This window comes from Bactrocera oleae, chromosome 6 (genome assembly GCF_042242935.1).
Source record: "Bactrocera oleae isolate idBacOlea1 chromosome 6, idBacOlea1, whole genome shotgun sequence".
In the NCBI taxonomy this organism is placed as follows: domain Eukaryota; kingdom Metazoa; phylum Arthropoda; class Insecta; order Diptera; family Tephritidae; genus Bactrocera; species Bactrocera oleae.
In genome coordinates this window covers 32,206,679-32,223,426 of record NC_091540.1, presented here as the reverse complement: position 1 = coordinate 32,223,426, position 16,748 = coordinate 32,206,679, and the positions used below count along the sequence as shown (strand labels likewise).

Here is a 16,748-nt window from a genome sequence, read left to right as displayed (position 1 = left end):
TCTATACTATCGCCAATTGCTTTTAATATTACCGAAGCATACCTAGTTGAACATTGATATTATTTCTTAATTGTTCCGCTCGTCAACATTTCGCTTTCACTGCATAGTAATTTTGTACTTGAGACTTTGTCTAACTTTATAAAACAAAATTTAAATAAATCGTCTAAATTTTAAACTTTCAATTATATCAATATTATGAATCCTCACAATGAAAATAAAACCGTTGAATATGAAAAATGGATTGTTTACAATCTTATAAAGTTCATCTTTACAAAAACAATTTTTCAAATAGAAAAATTAAAAAGATGAAAATTAAATTACTTATGACTGAAAAGCTTCAGGAGTCAAGATAGCAAGGTGCAGGGTGCAGGTTATAAGCAACCTTAAGTGGGTTAAATAATAACTGGCACAAATAGAAGAACGAATTTAAGGTTAAGTGACAGAGTCATCCACATTGAATAAAGACATATTTTTTTTTCATTTTATTCATACATAAACGTAGAGCAAAATATAATATTAATACATGCAGATATACACACTAATTTACATACATATGTGCATACATATGTGCTTATAGTCTTTCAATTGAGTTTCTAGTTGTGAAATATTTTCTTTTCGCCATATTCCGGTTTTAAGTTTCGAACTAATTATTTATTCTTATTTGTTTTTGCTTCTATTAGTAATAAAAATTATATGAGCTAAAAGTGAATTTATAGGATTTTATTGCTGGAATTATTATTTTTATTGCTGATACTTTTTATTATTGTATATTATTGATATTGTTTTTCGACAAATGCAGGTCCATAAAATTTGCATTTTTACAGTGTTATATATATATATACTCTCTCTGCCCGTTTAACCTCACTATTTCTTGAGAAAAAATACTTAAATTAAATTATCCACCAACAAGATTTTAAAATATGGTATATCCTAACGATATTTTGACGCATAATATACAGGATTATTAATGTCGGCATATAAACATGAATAATAATATTGGCATTTATTAAGCGATTAATTTTTTGAGACATCTTAGAAACTTCAAATCAAAGCAATACATTAAAAATCACGAATCGGTCCATATCGAAAGAACTGCGCCGAAAGACCAAGGCTCTAGATCACACTGAACAGAGCGCGAACTTACAAGATATCATACAGTGAGTAAAATCACTTTACTGCGAAATTTTAAGTTTGATTTCAATTTGTTTTCAATATAAGTATGTGCAATTAATACAAATGCGACTTCCGAGCGACGGTCCACATCGTTTGGAATTCGGTCAGAAAGTCCCAGATTCCCGGAAGCAAAGTTTTCTGAGCAATAGAATAGATATCTCGCGCTAATAAGCAAAAATGCCCTATTTGGAGAATTCATTCCAGTTCCATGAAACGCGTTTATTTAAATCGATAATACGACGCGCCACGTCGCATTGCCAATCAAAGTACTCACATTTTTCGTCGAAAGTGACTCCTCTTTATAATCCATCAGTTGAAAAGCAAAGTATGTCTCGATTAGAATTTGTACCCAAAATCAACTGTTGGTAGGTTGATTGATTGCACAAGCAAGTGACCCCAATTATCCACCGTATGAAACGAAGTAAAATAAATATGTAGCATTTTATACTACATACAATAAATGGATGTATTAACTAACTATTAAATGCATTAAAATGTACAACAATTATTAATTATCATGCCATAAAAACTTCAACACAACAAAACGTTGCCGAAAAATGAAAAATGAATTACTTAACGATTATTACGAAAGTGGAAACAAAACGTAATAGTGATACAAAAAATGCAACAGTCGAAAACAATAGATCTTCGGCAGTAAATGGTAGCAGCAAAATAACAAACCGTTGAATTATTGCACCGAACTGTACGATTTTTAGACAAGAAACAAACTTCCACCGAAAAACAAGCACCAACCAAAACGTTAACTTCAACTCAATCCGCAACACCAATGACGAAAAGAGTTGTACGGCAGCGCAGTAAATTATAATATTCGCAGCCAATAACAACAATAAAAACATAATAAAACCAAAATTTGCTTATGTCGATTAATATTGAAAGCATCGAGCGTAAACGCATGCCCCGTCGCTTAGCGGGTAATGCCATAAAAACAAAAACCACAATAGCGTCAATAATAAATACGATGAAAATGTTATGAATCGTACGGAAAAACTTATTTAACCAAAACAACAAATGTTCAAATCGGATATGAGCAACGCAAACAAACAGCGAAAACAACGATAGCACTTCAATATAGCTGCTGTCAATTGACTCTTTTGAAATAATAAACAAACAAAAAACATTAATTTCGGCTAAACAGAAGTTACAATATCCTTCATAGTGTATTTCATATAGCAACTATATGTACAACGAAATCTGAAAATAAGCGGCCAACGGTTTGCATCCAAAGAAAAACAGTTTGCTAGTTCTTTATGGTTAAGTTGTTATATATAAACAACCTTCAAGTCGAATTAAGGTTACTTTATAAGGAAAACATATCTTTTATGAAGGTCTTTATTTTGATTTTAATCGGACAATTTGAATGGCAGCTACATATTATATATGCTATAGTGGTCGATCTAGATAATTTATTCGGCGAATGTAAAGTTGCCTTGGACAAATAAAATAACCGAACTTCGTGAAGATATTTAAAAAAAAAAAAAGTTTTCCATACAAGAATTGTTATTCGGGCAGTTTGTATGGCATGTATGTGCTATCGATATCGGTTCTGACAAATGAGTAGCTTTTTCGGAAAGAAAAGACGTGGAAAAATTTAGATATCTCAAAAACTGAGAGACTAGCTCGAAACATACGGACAGACAGACGGACATGACTAAATCGACTCAGCTCGTCGCGTTCATCATTGATATATATGTAAATATATATACTTTAAAAGGTTTCCGACGGGCTCTTCTGGGTGTTCCAAATCACCCTCATCAGGGTAAGAAAAATAATAATAGAATAGAATTATAGAAAATATCGAAAATGTCTCTATGTCCTTATATAAATAATATTTGTATGTATGTATGATCACTGCGTATCAATCCACTTGGACATTATTGTGATAACTTTATGATAAAGCGTGTTTTTATCGAACATTGTTCACCAAAGTAACTAACTGTATAACACATTTTATCACATAATATATAATATAATATATGTAAATAAATGCTTGTATATGATAAAAGTTGTGTTCTAAATTTCCGCAAAAGTTCATAAAACAGATTTGAAAGTGCCAGTTCACACACGGACTCTTTTATAACCCAATTGTGGGCGAGAAGACGACGAGGAAAGACGAAGGGATCGTGCTCGGGTGGCACGCTTTGTGTTCTTGTTCGTAACAGTACGCTGCTTCCTTTTTATTTTGAAATTCTTTTCATGGTTGATGAATATATACGATATGTTATGAAATTTGAATAATACAAGGTGCGTTCCAAAGTAAACACTAAAAAAGTAACAAAGTAAACTTTAGTGGCGCCATCTATATGTCGACTAGTGAGTTAGAATCTGCTATCCTTTATCGACTTCCAGTAAAAATTTCATGACATTTCATTTATTGGAAGTGAAGTTATTGCGTTTTAAGTGTCAGTATGTTTTTGTCATCGGTGCGAAAATGAGCTTCGAACAAAGGTTTCAATTGATGAAACAAGTTTATGGCGATGATTGCCTATCCCGTAGCAGAGTGCACGAGTGGTTTCAACGTTTTCAAAGTGGGACATAAATGAGAAATGAGTCGAAACCCAAAAAATCGCGCCTGGAGAAGTCAAAAGTGAAGACAATGCTGTTTGTTTTGCGGTATTCTACCTTGGAGTTTTGAAACTGGCGTTTGTTGCACGATAAAGCGCCGTCTCATCGATCGACGCTTGTGGCCGATTATTTGACCAAAAATCACATTTTAACAATCAATACGGGGAGTGGTATTCACCTGATTTGGCACCGTGCAACATTATATGGCATTTGCCGATGAAAGGAAAGCGTTATGGAGACGTGGAGGCCATTCAAAAGGCTTGCACCGGGATACTGCTTTTGGACCGTGGACCGACATGCTTTTGGACCGTTCAAAAAGCTGTATTAAAGCAGAAGGAGAATATTTCAATAAAATTAATTGATTTTGCCGATAAAACCATTTGTTCTGTCTTTTTTTTAAAAGTCCTGTTTACTTTGGAACGCACCTTGTAGAAATATTTTGAAAAATTGTGAATTATTTATATTTTTAATAACATTTAGCGATGTTAAAAGTAATAATATATACAATGAATGAATTCTAATAAAAATGGAGTTACTTTTACTTTTTTACATTTACATAAAGTAGTAAGATGCTTTCATATTTAGTTCTTTTAAGAGGGTATTCTAGTCTAGAGGCATGAATTTTATGTGATTTTTGAAAGGCCGTAAAAAAAGCAATAAATATTTTTACTATCCTTTTTTTTTATCAGTTATTTATTAATGTTTTAAGAATACAGAAAAAAATTAAAAATTAAAAAAAGTTCAAAATTTGAAATTCTAGTAGGTGATTAAGTGGGGGGTCTCAAAAACTTGTCACGTGACCATACCCCTGATTTTAGCCCTCCAAGTAATCTAAAAAAAAAGAATAAGTGATTATTAATCTAGAATGATGTCGCAATTGTATGAACTACGGAAAAGCCAAAAAAATGGCGACTATTTGAAAAAAAATTGGGGATGAGCGTAGTTCATACAGAAGAGAAGAAGACTCTGTCAAAATTTCAAGTAAATTGGTCCCGTAGAAGCTGAGAAATCGAGGGTATGGGCTCGAAAAATACAGTTTCGAGAAAAACTACGTTTAAATTTTCGCTCAACGTTTTTCACAGTTCAAGTCATGAAATGATATTTTATACTTACAGCAATATCTCCGAAAATAATTTAAATTTTGAAAAATCCTCTTGTGTATTTTTTGAAATGTCTAGTTTAGAATACCCCCTTAATCGCAAAGGATTTCGAACTAAATATCACTTTATTTAAAATAAGAATTATAATTAATTTAAGAAGGTTTTATAAAAAATAAAAAAAAAGTTTGGAGCATAAAAATTATGGGTTTTTAATATTTTCCGAAAAATTGGGAAATTCCTGTAATAAATTTGGCCTTGAAAATATTAGTAGCGGGTATTCAATACATTCTGACGGATTAGGGAATTCCCAACTTAAGTATTTCTTTGAATTAAGCGAGTATTATGCATATTGTTCTGCCACATTCATGGTAATTCCTTGCAAGCAAAATGTGAGACCACCATCCCATCATCCATTTAAAATATGCAACACTCTCTAAGTTTCGCATAGCCGAACCCCACAAACATTCGCGAAAGTTTTATGAAAAGAAATGACAAAAAACTCGATCCGAGTTGCTGGACTCTTTTTATACTCTCGCAACCTGTTGCTACAGAGTATAATAGTTTTGTTCACCTAACAGTTGTTTGTATCACCTAAAACTAATCGAGTTAGATATAGGGTTATATATATATAAATGATCAGGATGAAGAGACGAGTTGAAATCCGGGTGACTGTCTGTCCGTCCGTCCGTGCAAGCTCTAACTTGAGTAAAAATTGAGATATCTTTATGAAACTTGGTAGACATGTTTCTTGGTACCGTGAGACGGTTGGTATTGCAGATGGGCGTAATCGGACCACTGCCACGCCCACAAAACGCTATTAATCAAAAACATATAACTTGCCATAACTAAGCTCCGCAATAAGATACAAGACTGTTATTTGGTATACAGGATCACATTAGGGAGGGGCATCTGCAGTTTAAAATTTTTTTAAAAAGTGGGCGTGGTCCCGCCTCTAATAGGTTTAATGTGCATATTCACAATAATTCACTAGAAGCAAATGTTTTTAGCACTTCTATTGACGGTGTGAAAATAGTTGAAATCGGGTGGCAACTCCGCCCACTCCTCATATAACGGTACTGTTAAAAACTACTAAAAGCGCGATAAATCAAGCACTAAACACGCCAGAGACATTAAATCTTATCTCTGAGATGGTATAAATTGGCTTTATAGGAACCGCGTTCAAAATTAGTCAGTGGGCGTGGCACAGCTCACTTTTAGGTGAAAACCCATATCTTGAGATCTGCTCAACCGATTTCAACCAAATTCGGTGCATAACGTTCTTTTCATGTTTCTATGTCATAGTGCGAAAATGGGCGAAATCGGACTACAACCACGCTTACTTCCCATGTAACACCATTTTCAACTCCATCTGATTCTTTCACTTTCCACTATGCAAATCAGGTAACAATGATTATGTCGGGGTAAAACTTTGCGTGAATAATGCAATTAAAGTATGCCACCTTGCGGCCAAAAATTGTCTAAATCGAACCAAAACTGTTCAAACCCCTAAGTACTAACTATGTGGACCCCAGTGCCTATAGTTGACCTTCTACCGAAAATATCAGTCAATCCACAAAGAAATCTCAAACGAGTATACCATTTGACTTTGCGAGAGCATAAAATGTTCGGTTACATCCGAACTTAGGCCTTCCTTACTTGTGCTCTTGTGAATGTACAGAGCGACACCAAAAGAGAATTGCCGATAATGAGCGGCACAAGAGTCCCCATATAAATGCATTAAAAGCGAACTGAATGTGCCATTTTCTTATCTTTATCAATTTCCATTTTAAAGTAGAACTTTAAAAGCGAAAAGAGTTTATTGCACCCAGTGCTCTGATAGCCGCCTCTTTGTCGCTGCACAATGGACCATATCTTTCAATATACTAAATGGTGTTTTTCATGCACTTTGCATTTGCTTTGCGTTTTGTGTGGGTATACAGCAGTACAATTATTGCCTTATTGTATATCCGTCGGATAAAATTTGTAAGTATGTTTGTGTATATATACATAGATAGGTATAGATAATATAATTACATGTTTGTATACATATTTAGTCTAAACTATTTTCGAAGTATTGTACAATGGGACTCTCATAAATTCAACTTTTTATTCAAATGAACATGAGGAATAATAACATAAGGATTTGTTTTCAATTGTGTATACTGATTTATACATTTTTTATTTGTTTTATTATCATTGTTGTCTGTTGTTAATATATTTAAACTACGAGATATCAAAACAATAAACCTTCAACTAATTATAGTTTTATGATTTATACTTTTCGCGTGTATTTAAAATGTTTTAATGAACCACTGTTGTTACAATTTCGTAGGCGAACCAAGGAACCTAACCATTCTTCGATAAGAAATATTTAAGTATCACTTACTCGTTGTATTAGTAGGATAACACTTGTTTAAAGTTTTTTTTTTTAAATTAAAAGTTTAGTGTTTGTTAGAGCCATGAAAAAAAAACAAGGTCAAAACATTATAGTTTGCGAATATTTTCAGCAGCTTATACATAAGAAGTAAGTAAAATTCGTTTTTTAAAGCATGCTGTATTTCTTCAGGAACTAATATAATAATGTTTTTCACAGTGTAAAAGTAAACGTTTCTCGAAACGAACCACCAATCTAATGCTAAATTGTTGTTGCTATAATTTCATAAAGCATTCACCAAATAGATTGTGTATGTTAATACTACTGGAATTAGGCTTAGGTTATATAGAAAAATACTTATAATAATAATATCTTTGAAGCTAAGTAGAGGAGAGGCCTTAAAAATAATCTTAATATCTGAGGGCATTTACAAGAAGCATTTACCCAGAAAATAGCTTAAATATTAATAATGTCTTCTATTGAAGTGAATATTTTTTAATATTCAATTTGTTTTGTTAATTTTAGGATATGGTGCAAGCAAAGGATCCGCCCTGTCATTATTTGAATAAATTGCGCACATATCTGGACCCAAAGGCGTCTCGCAGTCATCGGGTAAGTTTGTTTTAGAGCTAGTATATGTATGTACATAATCGTAGTATTTGTAATGTTTTCTATCGTAAATGTATTGTAGTTGCAGTTGGTTGAAAGAGTATTTGTCCCAAGTTTGTAGATTAATAGCATTTATTGTTTCACTTTTTAAATTTTTATTACAATTAGTTATATTTTTATAATGGCTTTTGGGTATCTTTTTTTTGTCCGTAGAATTCAGTATATAGAGAGCATAATGTTATATATGCACACCAAAACCTTTTTCCGTAGTTTATTTTGTATTTTAGGAATATTTATACAGTACATATTTAATTAACAATCCTTAAGACGAAAATTTTTTTCTATTATTATCAGTATTGTTAATCAGTATGTTTGCTTCATTGAGAAATTTATATCTTCAACTAAACCAAAAGTCTAAATGCTCTTTTTTTAATGAGATGATCATATATTAGAAAACAGAAACCAAACATAGATCATGCAGCATGTCGGTTAAAGTTAGGAAGATGTTACAAAGCGATATTCACATAAAAAACTAAACAAATTAATTATATTTATACAAATATTTATTAAAGAATATGTTTATCTACTTTAGATCAATGAATTAAACATCAGGAACACGTGTACTAAGTCTCATTAAGATATCGAGATATTTGGTCAATATACTTTTTTAATTATTACTTGGACGGATGGAGTTTGTTTAAATTAGTTTCAGGTGTTATTAATAACAGTTGGGAGAACTAAACTATTATACTCTAACAGCGTATGTGGAGTTTACCATAACACTATTAGTAATTTACAGAATATTGCTCGGTTTTGACAATGTCAAATTCAATGTCACTAAATTGACACAACAAGTAAGGAACAGCTAAGTTTGGGTATAACCGAACATTTTATACTCTTGCAACTTGCAAGGATCAAAGCCTGATCCCCCTGATTTCATCTATTTATGGCAAGAGGATATACTGTTATTAGAAAGAGATTTTTTCTGAATTTCATTAGGATTTCTGTTTTGAACCGGAAGCTCGAAAATATTTATGTTAGGTATATGGGGACTAAGAGAAGTTTTGACCCGATGAGCACTATTTGCACACAAAGTTTTATTCTGATAACTTTATTGATTTGATTTGTATACTGTAAAGTGAAAGAATCAGATGGAAATTGAATGTTTGTTATATGGGGAGTAGGCGGGGTTGTCATCCTATCTATTTTCAGTGTATGTAGTCCAATTCAGGGTATAGTCTATGTTCAGGGTATTTGCGTAACCTAACACACCAAATTTGGTTAAAATCGGTCAAGTAGTTCCTGAGATATAAGATTTAACCTAAGGTGGGCGGTGCCTTGCCTGTTGTCCACTTTATACAACTGCTCCTATAAAGCCCATTTTTACCATCATGGTTGTGAAATTTAATGCTTGTGGCGCATTTATTCAGTCAGTTATGGCACTTTTAGTGGTTTTCAACATAGCCGTTATATAGGGAGTAAGTGTGCTTATTATCTGAATTTACCCATTTTCATAGGGTTTGAAGAAGTGCTAAGAGTACATCTTTTCACCAAGTTTGGTTGATAGAACTTAAGAGTTTTGAAAGATATGTACATTTAGGGGGCGGGGCTATGCCCACTTAATTAGTCTTGTCATCCTGCTGATTTATATACACATGTATATATATGTCAACCCTATATCTGTCTCGATTAGTCTTAGGTGATACAATCAACCGTTAGGTGAACAAAACTATTATACGAGTAAAAAACTCGTACCCCTTACCAACATGTTGCAATAGTATAAAAATATCGATGATCTGTTTTTTCGCTACGTCGAGAAAAATTATTCAAATTACAACTTATTTGCTTCAATTGTGGTGGCATAAAGCACCAACTTAATTGGCAAGTGCAAATTTGAGTTAATTTCTGTAGTATGCGAATTTTGCACGAAAAATGGTGCCACAAATATAAATTTTACATGACAAATGCTTTCATTAGTACAATTTTGACTGTCCTTAAATTTGATATAAATTCATTATGCACATAAATAATATGTTTTAAATGGGTTACTTACCTTGAGCTTAATTTGTTTAGAGTCATTTTTGTTTTGCTGTATTGACTATTAATAGATAACTAAAAGACATTAGAGGTATTCACACCAGCTTTGTTATATCGTTAATCGTCATTCGGTAGTTATTTACGTGATATGTACTAGTACCAGATAATTTTTTCGTTATTTGGTAACATCAAATCTGCTGTTTGTTTTGCGTCGTTACCTAAAAAGTACATTTGATTAATTGCAAATAAATACATTTACTGCTCGCTACAAAATAATTTTAGACAAATTTTTCCAAAAGTAAGTTTGTAGTAAAATTTAATCAGCTGTTTCGGAACAAAATTTACCACACTACTGAGATAGAGCAAAAAGCATGTTCACTAACAAATTACCAGATTAACATGTTCGATGTGAATACCCTTATTAAAAAAGTAAATAACATCAAAATATTCTTCGAACTACTTTCCTTGTCTGTTTTATAGTTTGTGGTAGCTTGGGTATGATCTGTATGTATTGAAGAGTAATAAATGCATCTTGGCTTGGGCTCTAATCGACTTACCTGCTACTATCTATACCTTTGCGGGTAAACGAAACTTTTTAATTTTTATGTGTAGTCAAATCAAATTTCTCTTAAAAATACTGAAAATTAATGCAAACTTTTCGTTTTCTCTACTTACACATTTACACATTTACACTATGCCTTTATTTTTTGATATATATTTTTTTTAATTTCGTTTCATGTTTCTTAAAACTTACAACCTGATTTATTTCCTACACTTTTCAAAATCAACAATTCCCACACATCTTATATTTTCATCATTCACTTGTTCACGTAATATACCATTTTGTTTTTGTTTTCGGTTCGCTTTGTGCACACCTCACCTGTCCCAAAAATACATATAAAAATGTACCTGTCACACCCTGTATATCCTAACAAACTCCTGCTGTTGTGTATGTGTTCGTAATTATCATTATTTTTAATTACGAATTACCTCCCAATGTTCCTGATCCCAACCCATTTTCCCTTGTCACACTTGGACCATGCTCCCTCCCCTCCTGCCCGGGACAATTTTGTACACTTACAGCTATTTTTCTTCTACTTTCTTTGTCAGAAACGCAAAATGGTCGGTGAGTCCACATCGACGCAGGTGCTGCGTGATCTCGAGATCTCGCTACGCACCAACCACATTGAGTGGGTAAAGGAGTTTCTTGACGACACAAACCAGGGTCTCGACGCACTTGTCGATTACCTAAGTTTTCGATTGCAGATGATGCGACACGAACAGCGTGTCGAAGAAGCACTATCCGATTCAGATGAGCGTCTGAATATGATAAGTAGTCAGACAGTGGGAGGAGGTGGCACCGGTTCAGGTTCAGCGGATGGCCTTTGCAGCTCATCGGTGGGAGTTAATTCACCATTGAGTGGTAGCATCAACTTGGATGGTACGCGGCATCACCAACCTTCACACGCGGGACACTCTGGCGGCAGTCTTAATGGTTTTTTGCGTCCCTCGCTGGCCGAGGTGCTTGACAGTCCCAGCATTAGAAGACGCTCCAGACATATAGCTAAATTGAATATGGGCGCATCTACAGATGATATACATGTGTGTATAATGTGCTTGCGCGCCATAATGAACAACAAATATGGATTTAACATGGTAATACAACATCGTGAGGCCATTAATTGTATTGCGCTGAGTTTGATACACAAGTCGCTGCGTACCAAAGCGCTAGTGCTGGAGCTCTTAGCTGCCATTTGCCTGGTGAAGGGTGGCCACGAGATAATTTTGTCGTCGTTCGACAACTTCAAGGATGTGTGTCAAGAAAAGCGACGCTTTCAAACACTTATGCAATACTTCATGAATTTTGAAGCCTTCAACATTGACTTTATGGTAGCGTGCATGCAGTTCATGAACATTGTGGTTCACTCTGTGGAAGATATGAATTATCGCGTCCATCTGCAATACGAATTTACAGCTCTTGGGCTTGACAAATATCTGGAAAAACTACGTATGACTGAATCAGAAGAGCTAAAGGTGCAAATTTCGGCTTACTTGGACAACGTATTCGACGTGGCAGGACTAATGGAGGATTCTGAAACGAAGACTGCAGCGTTAGAACGTGTGCAGGAGCTTGAAGATCAGTTGGAACGAGAAGTGGATCGTAACTCAGAATTCATGTATAAATTGGCTGAGCTCGAGACAGAAGTAGCTGTATTGAAAGCAGAAAGAGAGGATTTAATGACGACAAAACTGAAATTTGACGAAGAGGTCACAACGTTGCGTCGTATACTAAAGCAAAATGAACAAGAACTGAAGAAACGTGAATCTCTACTCCAAAGCAAAAACCTCGAATTAGCAACGTTGACTCGTTCATTGCCACGTTCTGGCTCGAATAGTGAAACGTCCCTGCAAAATGGCGGAACATCACCAGATAAATGCTTGTCGCCTTCACTGCCACCTCCGCCACCACCACTGCCATCTGCCATGTCACCTGCCAGTTCTGCGCCACCACCGCCACCTCCACCCGCACCACCTGCACCACCACCTCCGCCCATTGCGCATGGCGGTTCCGTGAGTAATGGGGGTACATTATCACCTACAATATCGACAAACGGCGGCTCGATAGGTTCACGTTCACCGCCATACGGCTCTGGTCCAAATGGTGGACCTATGATGTGTGCGTTTCAACCGCCACCTCCACCTGTGGCCGGTTTCATGCCCGCTCCAGACGGTGCCATGACAATCAAACGTAAAGTGCCGACCAAATACAAACTACCCACCCTTAATTGGATAGCTTTAAAGCCAAACCAAGTGAGCTGAGAATGAAAGTAATTTCTTAGTAGTTAATATTTAATCAATCTTCATTGCACAGGTTCGAGGAACAATTTTCAACGAGTTGGATGACGAAAAGATCTTTAAACACATTGATTTCAACGAATTCGAGGAGCGCTTCAAAATTGGCATTGGTGGCTCATTGACAAATGGTAGCAACACTGAAGTGGATGGTCTACACTCATACCCCAGCAGGCGCTTTAAAAAACCGGATAATGTGTCGTTATTGGAGCACACGAGATTACGAAACATTGGTAAGGCATTGGTTTCTTTTTATACTCTCGCAACATGTTGCTCCAAAGTTTAATAGTTTTGTTCACCTAACGGTTGTTTGTATCACCTAAAACTAATCGAGTTAAATAAAGGGTTATGTATATAACAATGATCAGGGTTAAGAGACGAGTTGAAATCCGGGTAACTGTGTGTACATCCGTCCGTTCTTCAGTGAAAGCTGTAACTTGAGTAAAAATGGAGATATCTTTATGAAACTTGGTACACATATTTATTGGTACCGACGGTTGATATTGCAGATGGCCGTAATCGGACCACAGCCACGCCCACAAAACGGCATTAATCAAAAACAAAATTTACTGAGAGCAAGCGTATTTATCTTTATCGACAGTGTGAAAATGAGTGAAACCAGGTGACAACCCCGCCCTCTCCCCATATAACGATACTGTTAAAAACTACTAAAAGCGTGATAAATCAAGCCCTAAACACGCCAGAGACATTAAATTTTATCTCTGGGATGGTGTGAGATGACTTTACAGAAACCGCGTTCAAAATTAGATAGTGGACGTGACACCGCCCATTTTTAGGTGAAACCCCATATCTTGAGGTCTGCTGAACCGATTTCAACATTCTTCTCATATATCTATGTTATAGTGCGATGAGCGTAATGAGCGAAATCGGATTACAACCACGCCTATTTCCCATATCACCATTTTAAATTCCATCTGATTCTTTCACTTCCCAATATGCAAATCAAGCAACAATATTGTTTCGGGGTAAAACTTTGCGTGAAGAATGCGTTTAAAGTATGCCACGTTGTGACCAAAAATTCTAAATCAAACCAAAACTGTTCAAGCCCCTAGGTACTGAGTAGGTGGCCCCAAATACCTATAGTTGACTTTTTACCGAAAATATCGATAAATGTGTAAGATATATAATTGAAATTCATATAATAAAATAAATAAATGAAACTCTCGATAATAGTATATTTTTGTGTCAAAAATGGCTTAAATCGAATCAATATTTCCTATAGCCCTCATATACCTACTATAAATATTTTTGAACTTCCGGGTGACTTTATACCGCATATATCGGCCAATATGTGAGTTATCTCAATGAAAATGAGAGAGCGTGTTTTACTCATAACAAAATATCTTTGTGTCTAAAATGGATCAAATCTGGTGAAAATTTTATCTATCCCCCATGTTACTAATATGAGGATGTTCGACGTCTGACTTTACTCCATATGATTGGTGAGCATTTTATTAGTCTGTGGCATGTTAGTAGTATGTGGTATTGACAAAAATTGATAAAATCGGGTTAATACTACCCTCAATTCCATATACTACTATAATGCCTTTTGTTATTCTAACCAGTTTTAGGCCGAATATGTCGGTCAGTAATTAATATTTGTTTTCTCAAACGAGTGTACCAATGGACCGTAAAGGGGAGTATAAAATGTTCGGTTACATCCGAACATAGCCCTTCCTTACTTGGTTAATTGTACATGTGTACATAATATATCATATTTATGAATTTTTTTCATCAGCAATATCTCGACGCAAATTGGATATGCCCATCGATGAGGTAATAGCCGCCATACATAGTTTAGATTTGAAGAAACTGTCTCTTGAAAATGTGGAACTGCTTCAAAAGATGGTGCCCACTGATGTTGAGGTCAAATCTTACAAGGAGTATATAGCCGAGCGTAAAGACCAAAACCTACTCACCGAAGAAGACAAATTCATGTTGCAATTATCACGAGTTGAACGCATATCGTCAAAGCTTTCAATAATGAATTACATGGGGAACTTCTTTGACTGCCTTCATCTAATCAGTCCAGTGAGTTTTAAAATACGAATTCAAAATATTTATACAAATTCATTTCGATTACAGCAAATACAAGCTATAACAACAGCTTCAAATTCGCTTAAGAAATCGATGAAATTCAAAGCTGTGTTGGAAATAGTTCTAGCATTTGGCAATTACCTCAACAGTAGTAAAAGGGGTCCTGCTTATGGATTCAAATTACAGTCACTTGATACCCTAATCGATACAAAGTCAACTGACAAACGCTCATCGCTATTGCACTATATTGTGGCTACCATCAGGCAAAAGTTTCCCGATCTGCTGAACTTCGACACAGAGTTGTATTGCACTGATAAAGCGTCACAGGTGTCGCTGGAAAATATCGTGACAGACGTACATGACCTTGAAAAAGGCATGGAACTGGTAAAGAAAGAAGCAGAACAGCGTGTAAAGGGTACACAAACGCATATTTTACGCGATTTTCTCAATAACTCTGAGGATAAATTGAAGAAGATCAAAATGGAGTTGAAGAATGCTCAAGATGCATTCAAAGAATGTGTTGAGTATTTCGGTGAATCCTCTCGCAACGCTGATGCAGCTGCTTTCTTTGCGCTAATTGTGCGTTTCACTCGAGCTTTCAAGGTAAGTAAAAACATATGTAAATGATAACTTTGCGTTACTATTCGGCAGTTTGCACATGAGGCTATAGCTATGTTGAAAATCTGTTTCTTGAACCTGCAATGTCCAGTGTAAAATGCCACTAGTGAGAGTACCGCGCTAAAAGCAAAAATAGTAAAGTGGAAATAAAAGGCATAAACGTGTTTTGAAATGGGCGTGGACTTAGAAAATCCAAATTCCTTAAATGCAGCATTATAACATTCTTTTAATTTCAAGAAGTGCCTACATAACAAAATGTAATTTTACAGCGTTAGTCTAGTTTTACTGGATGTGCGATATTATTTTAGTGTAAAATATTTTCACGGGTGTGGTAAAATTTGATAGTTGTGGGAATCAAAATTGAAACTGATTAAAAAAAATGTAGTAGGTGTCATGAATTCAGATATAATTGGTTGGATGTTCGAAACAGAAATTGTATCGGTTTTAGGTATCACGGAAACCAATTTTTATTGGTTTTGTTATCAGAAAAAAACCAAATAAATACTCGCAAACATTTTTGAAATGTAAGTTAAGAAATTAATTTATTTTATTGTTTAGAATTAACTTATTTTTATTTTTATAGGGTAAAACATAAGAATAAAACTGCCATAATTATAGCGTTTGTGGAAAAAGATCCAGATATTTTAAGATGATTTACCAAACGTAATAAATGTAATGTAACAGCATATTGAATGCGACTTTATTCAGTCGTTAATGTGATATAAATACAAGTATGTAAAGTAAACATCTAAATAAATACTTACAAGCATACAAGTAATAGCAAGCTAAATTTCACATACGATTCCCCTGGTGTATCAAATGGATTACTGTGATCTCTTCAATATATTTTTCTTTGATTTTAACGGAACTCACTGTAAACTTCAATAGAATTGGTTTCAAATTTATTAAGTTGCAAGTTTTTTTCACATTAGTAAACAGCTGATTCGGATATCGGTTTTGCGTATGTTCGAAAAGACGAAAATCCAATCAGATTCTGTGACACCATTGAAAATCAGAATTGGTTTGAAATTTCGACAACTAAGCAAATCTCTCTTGGATTCCACAACACCCTAAATGATTGATCTAAAATACACATTTAACTTGCTAATTTGTTATTTGCTAAATAAATCATCGTTCTTAGATTCACGATCAAGAAAACGAGCAACGCCGCCGCCTAGAACAAGCAGCAGCCCAGGCCGCCAACAAAAAGGAAAGCGATCAAGTGTTAATGCGTAACAAAATGAACCAGAAGAAACAACAGGTAAGAGCATGAGCAGAAAAATTACTTATTTTCTTCTTTTAGAATCAACTACTTCTTAACAGTTCGAAATGATTTTAAATTT

General features: G+C 34.7%; 1 protein-coding gene and 1 long non-coding RNA gene across 12 annotated transcripts in view; one reads left to right on the top strand and one right to left on the bottom strand.

Annotated features, from left to right (window-relative positions):
* Nucleotides 1-16,560, bottom strand: part of LOC118683094 (uncharacterized) — a 64,853-nt gene extending 48,293 nt beyond the window's left edge. Inside the window, exons 1-2 of the long non-coding RNA XR_004978921.2 lie at nucleotides 16,170-16,560; nucleotides 9,893-10,094 (exon numbers count right to left, since the gene is read on the bottom strand). This is a non-coding gene — a long non-coding RNA (uncharacterized lncRNA). The remainder of the gene's footprint in view (nucleotides 1-9,892; nucleotides 10,095-16,169) is intronic.
* Frl (formin-like protein) overlaps nucleotides 1-16,748 on the top strand; it is a 139,512-nt gene that overhangs the window by 116,958 nt on the left and 5,806 nt on the right. For 9 of the 11 annotated variants that reach the window (XR_004978918.2, XR_011396809.1, XR_011396810.1 and 6 more), the window contains exons 4-9: nucleotides 7,756-7,842; nucleotides 10,960-12,687; nucleotides 12,749-12,962; nucleotides 14,489-14,781; nucleotides 14,836-15,390; nucleotides 16,547-16,666. Coding sequence is in view for 8 of the 11 variants with exons in the window: in XM_070110893.1 (XP_069966994.1) it covers nucleotides 7,756-7,842; nucleotides 10,960-12,687; nucleotides 12,749-12,962; nucleotides 14,489-14,781; nucleotides 14,836-15,390; nucleotides 16,547-16,666 (2,997 nt within the window). In the remaining 3 variants the exon portion in view is untranslated. The remainder of the gene's footprint in view (nucleotides 1-7,755; nucleotides 7,843-10,959; nucleotides 12,688-12,748; nucleotides 12,963-14,488; nucleotides 14,782-14,835; nucleotides 15,391-16,546; nucleotides 16,667-16,748) is intronic. The other 2 variants (XM_014239426.3, XM_036374111.2) reach the window with 1 other exon arrangement.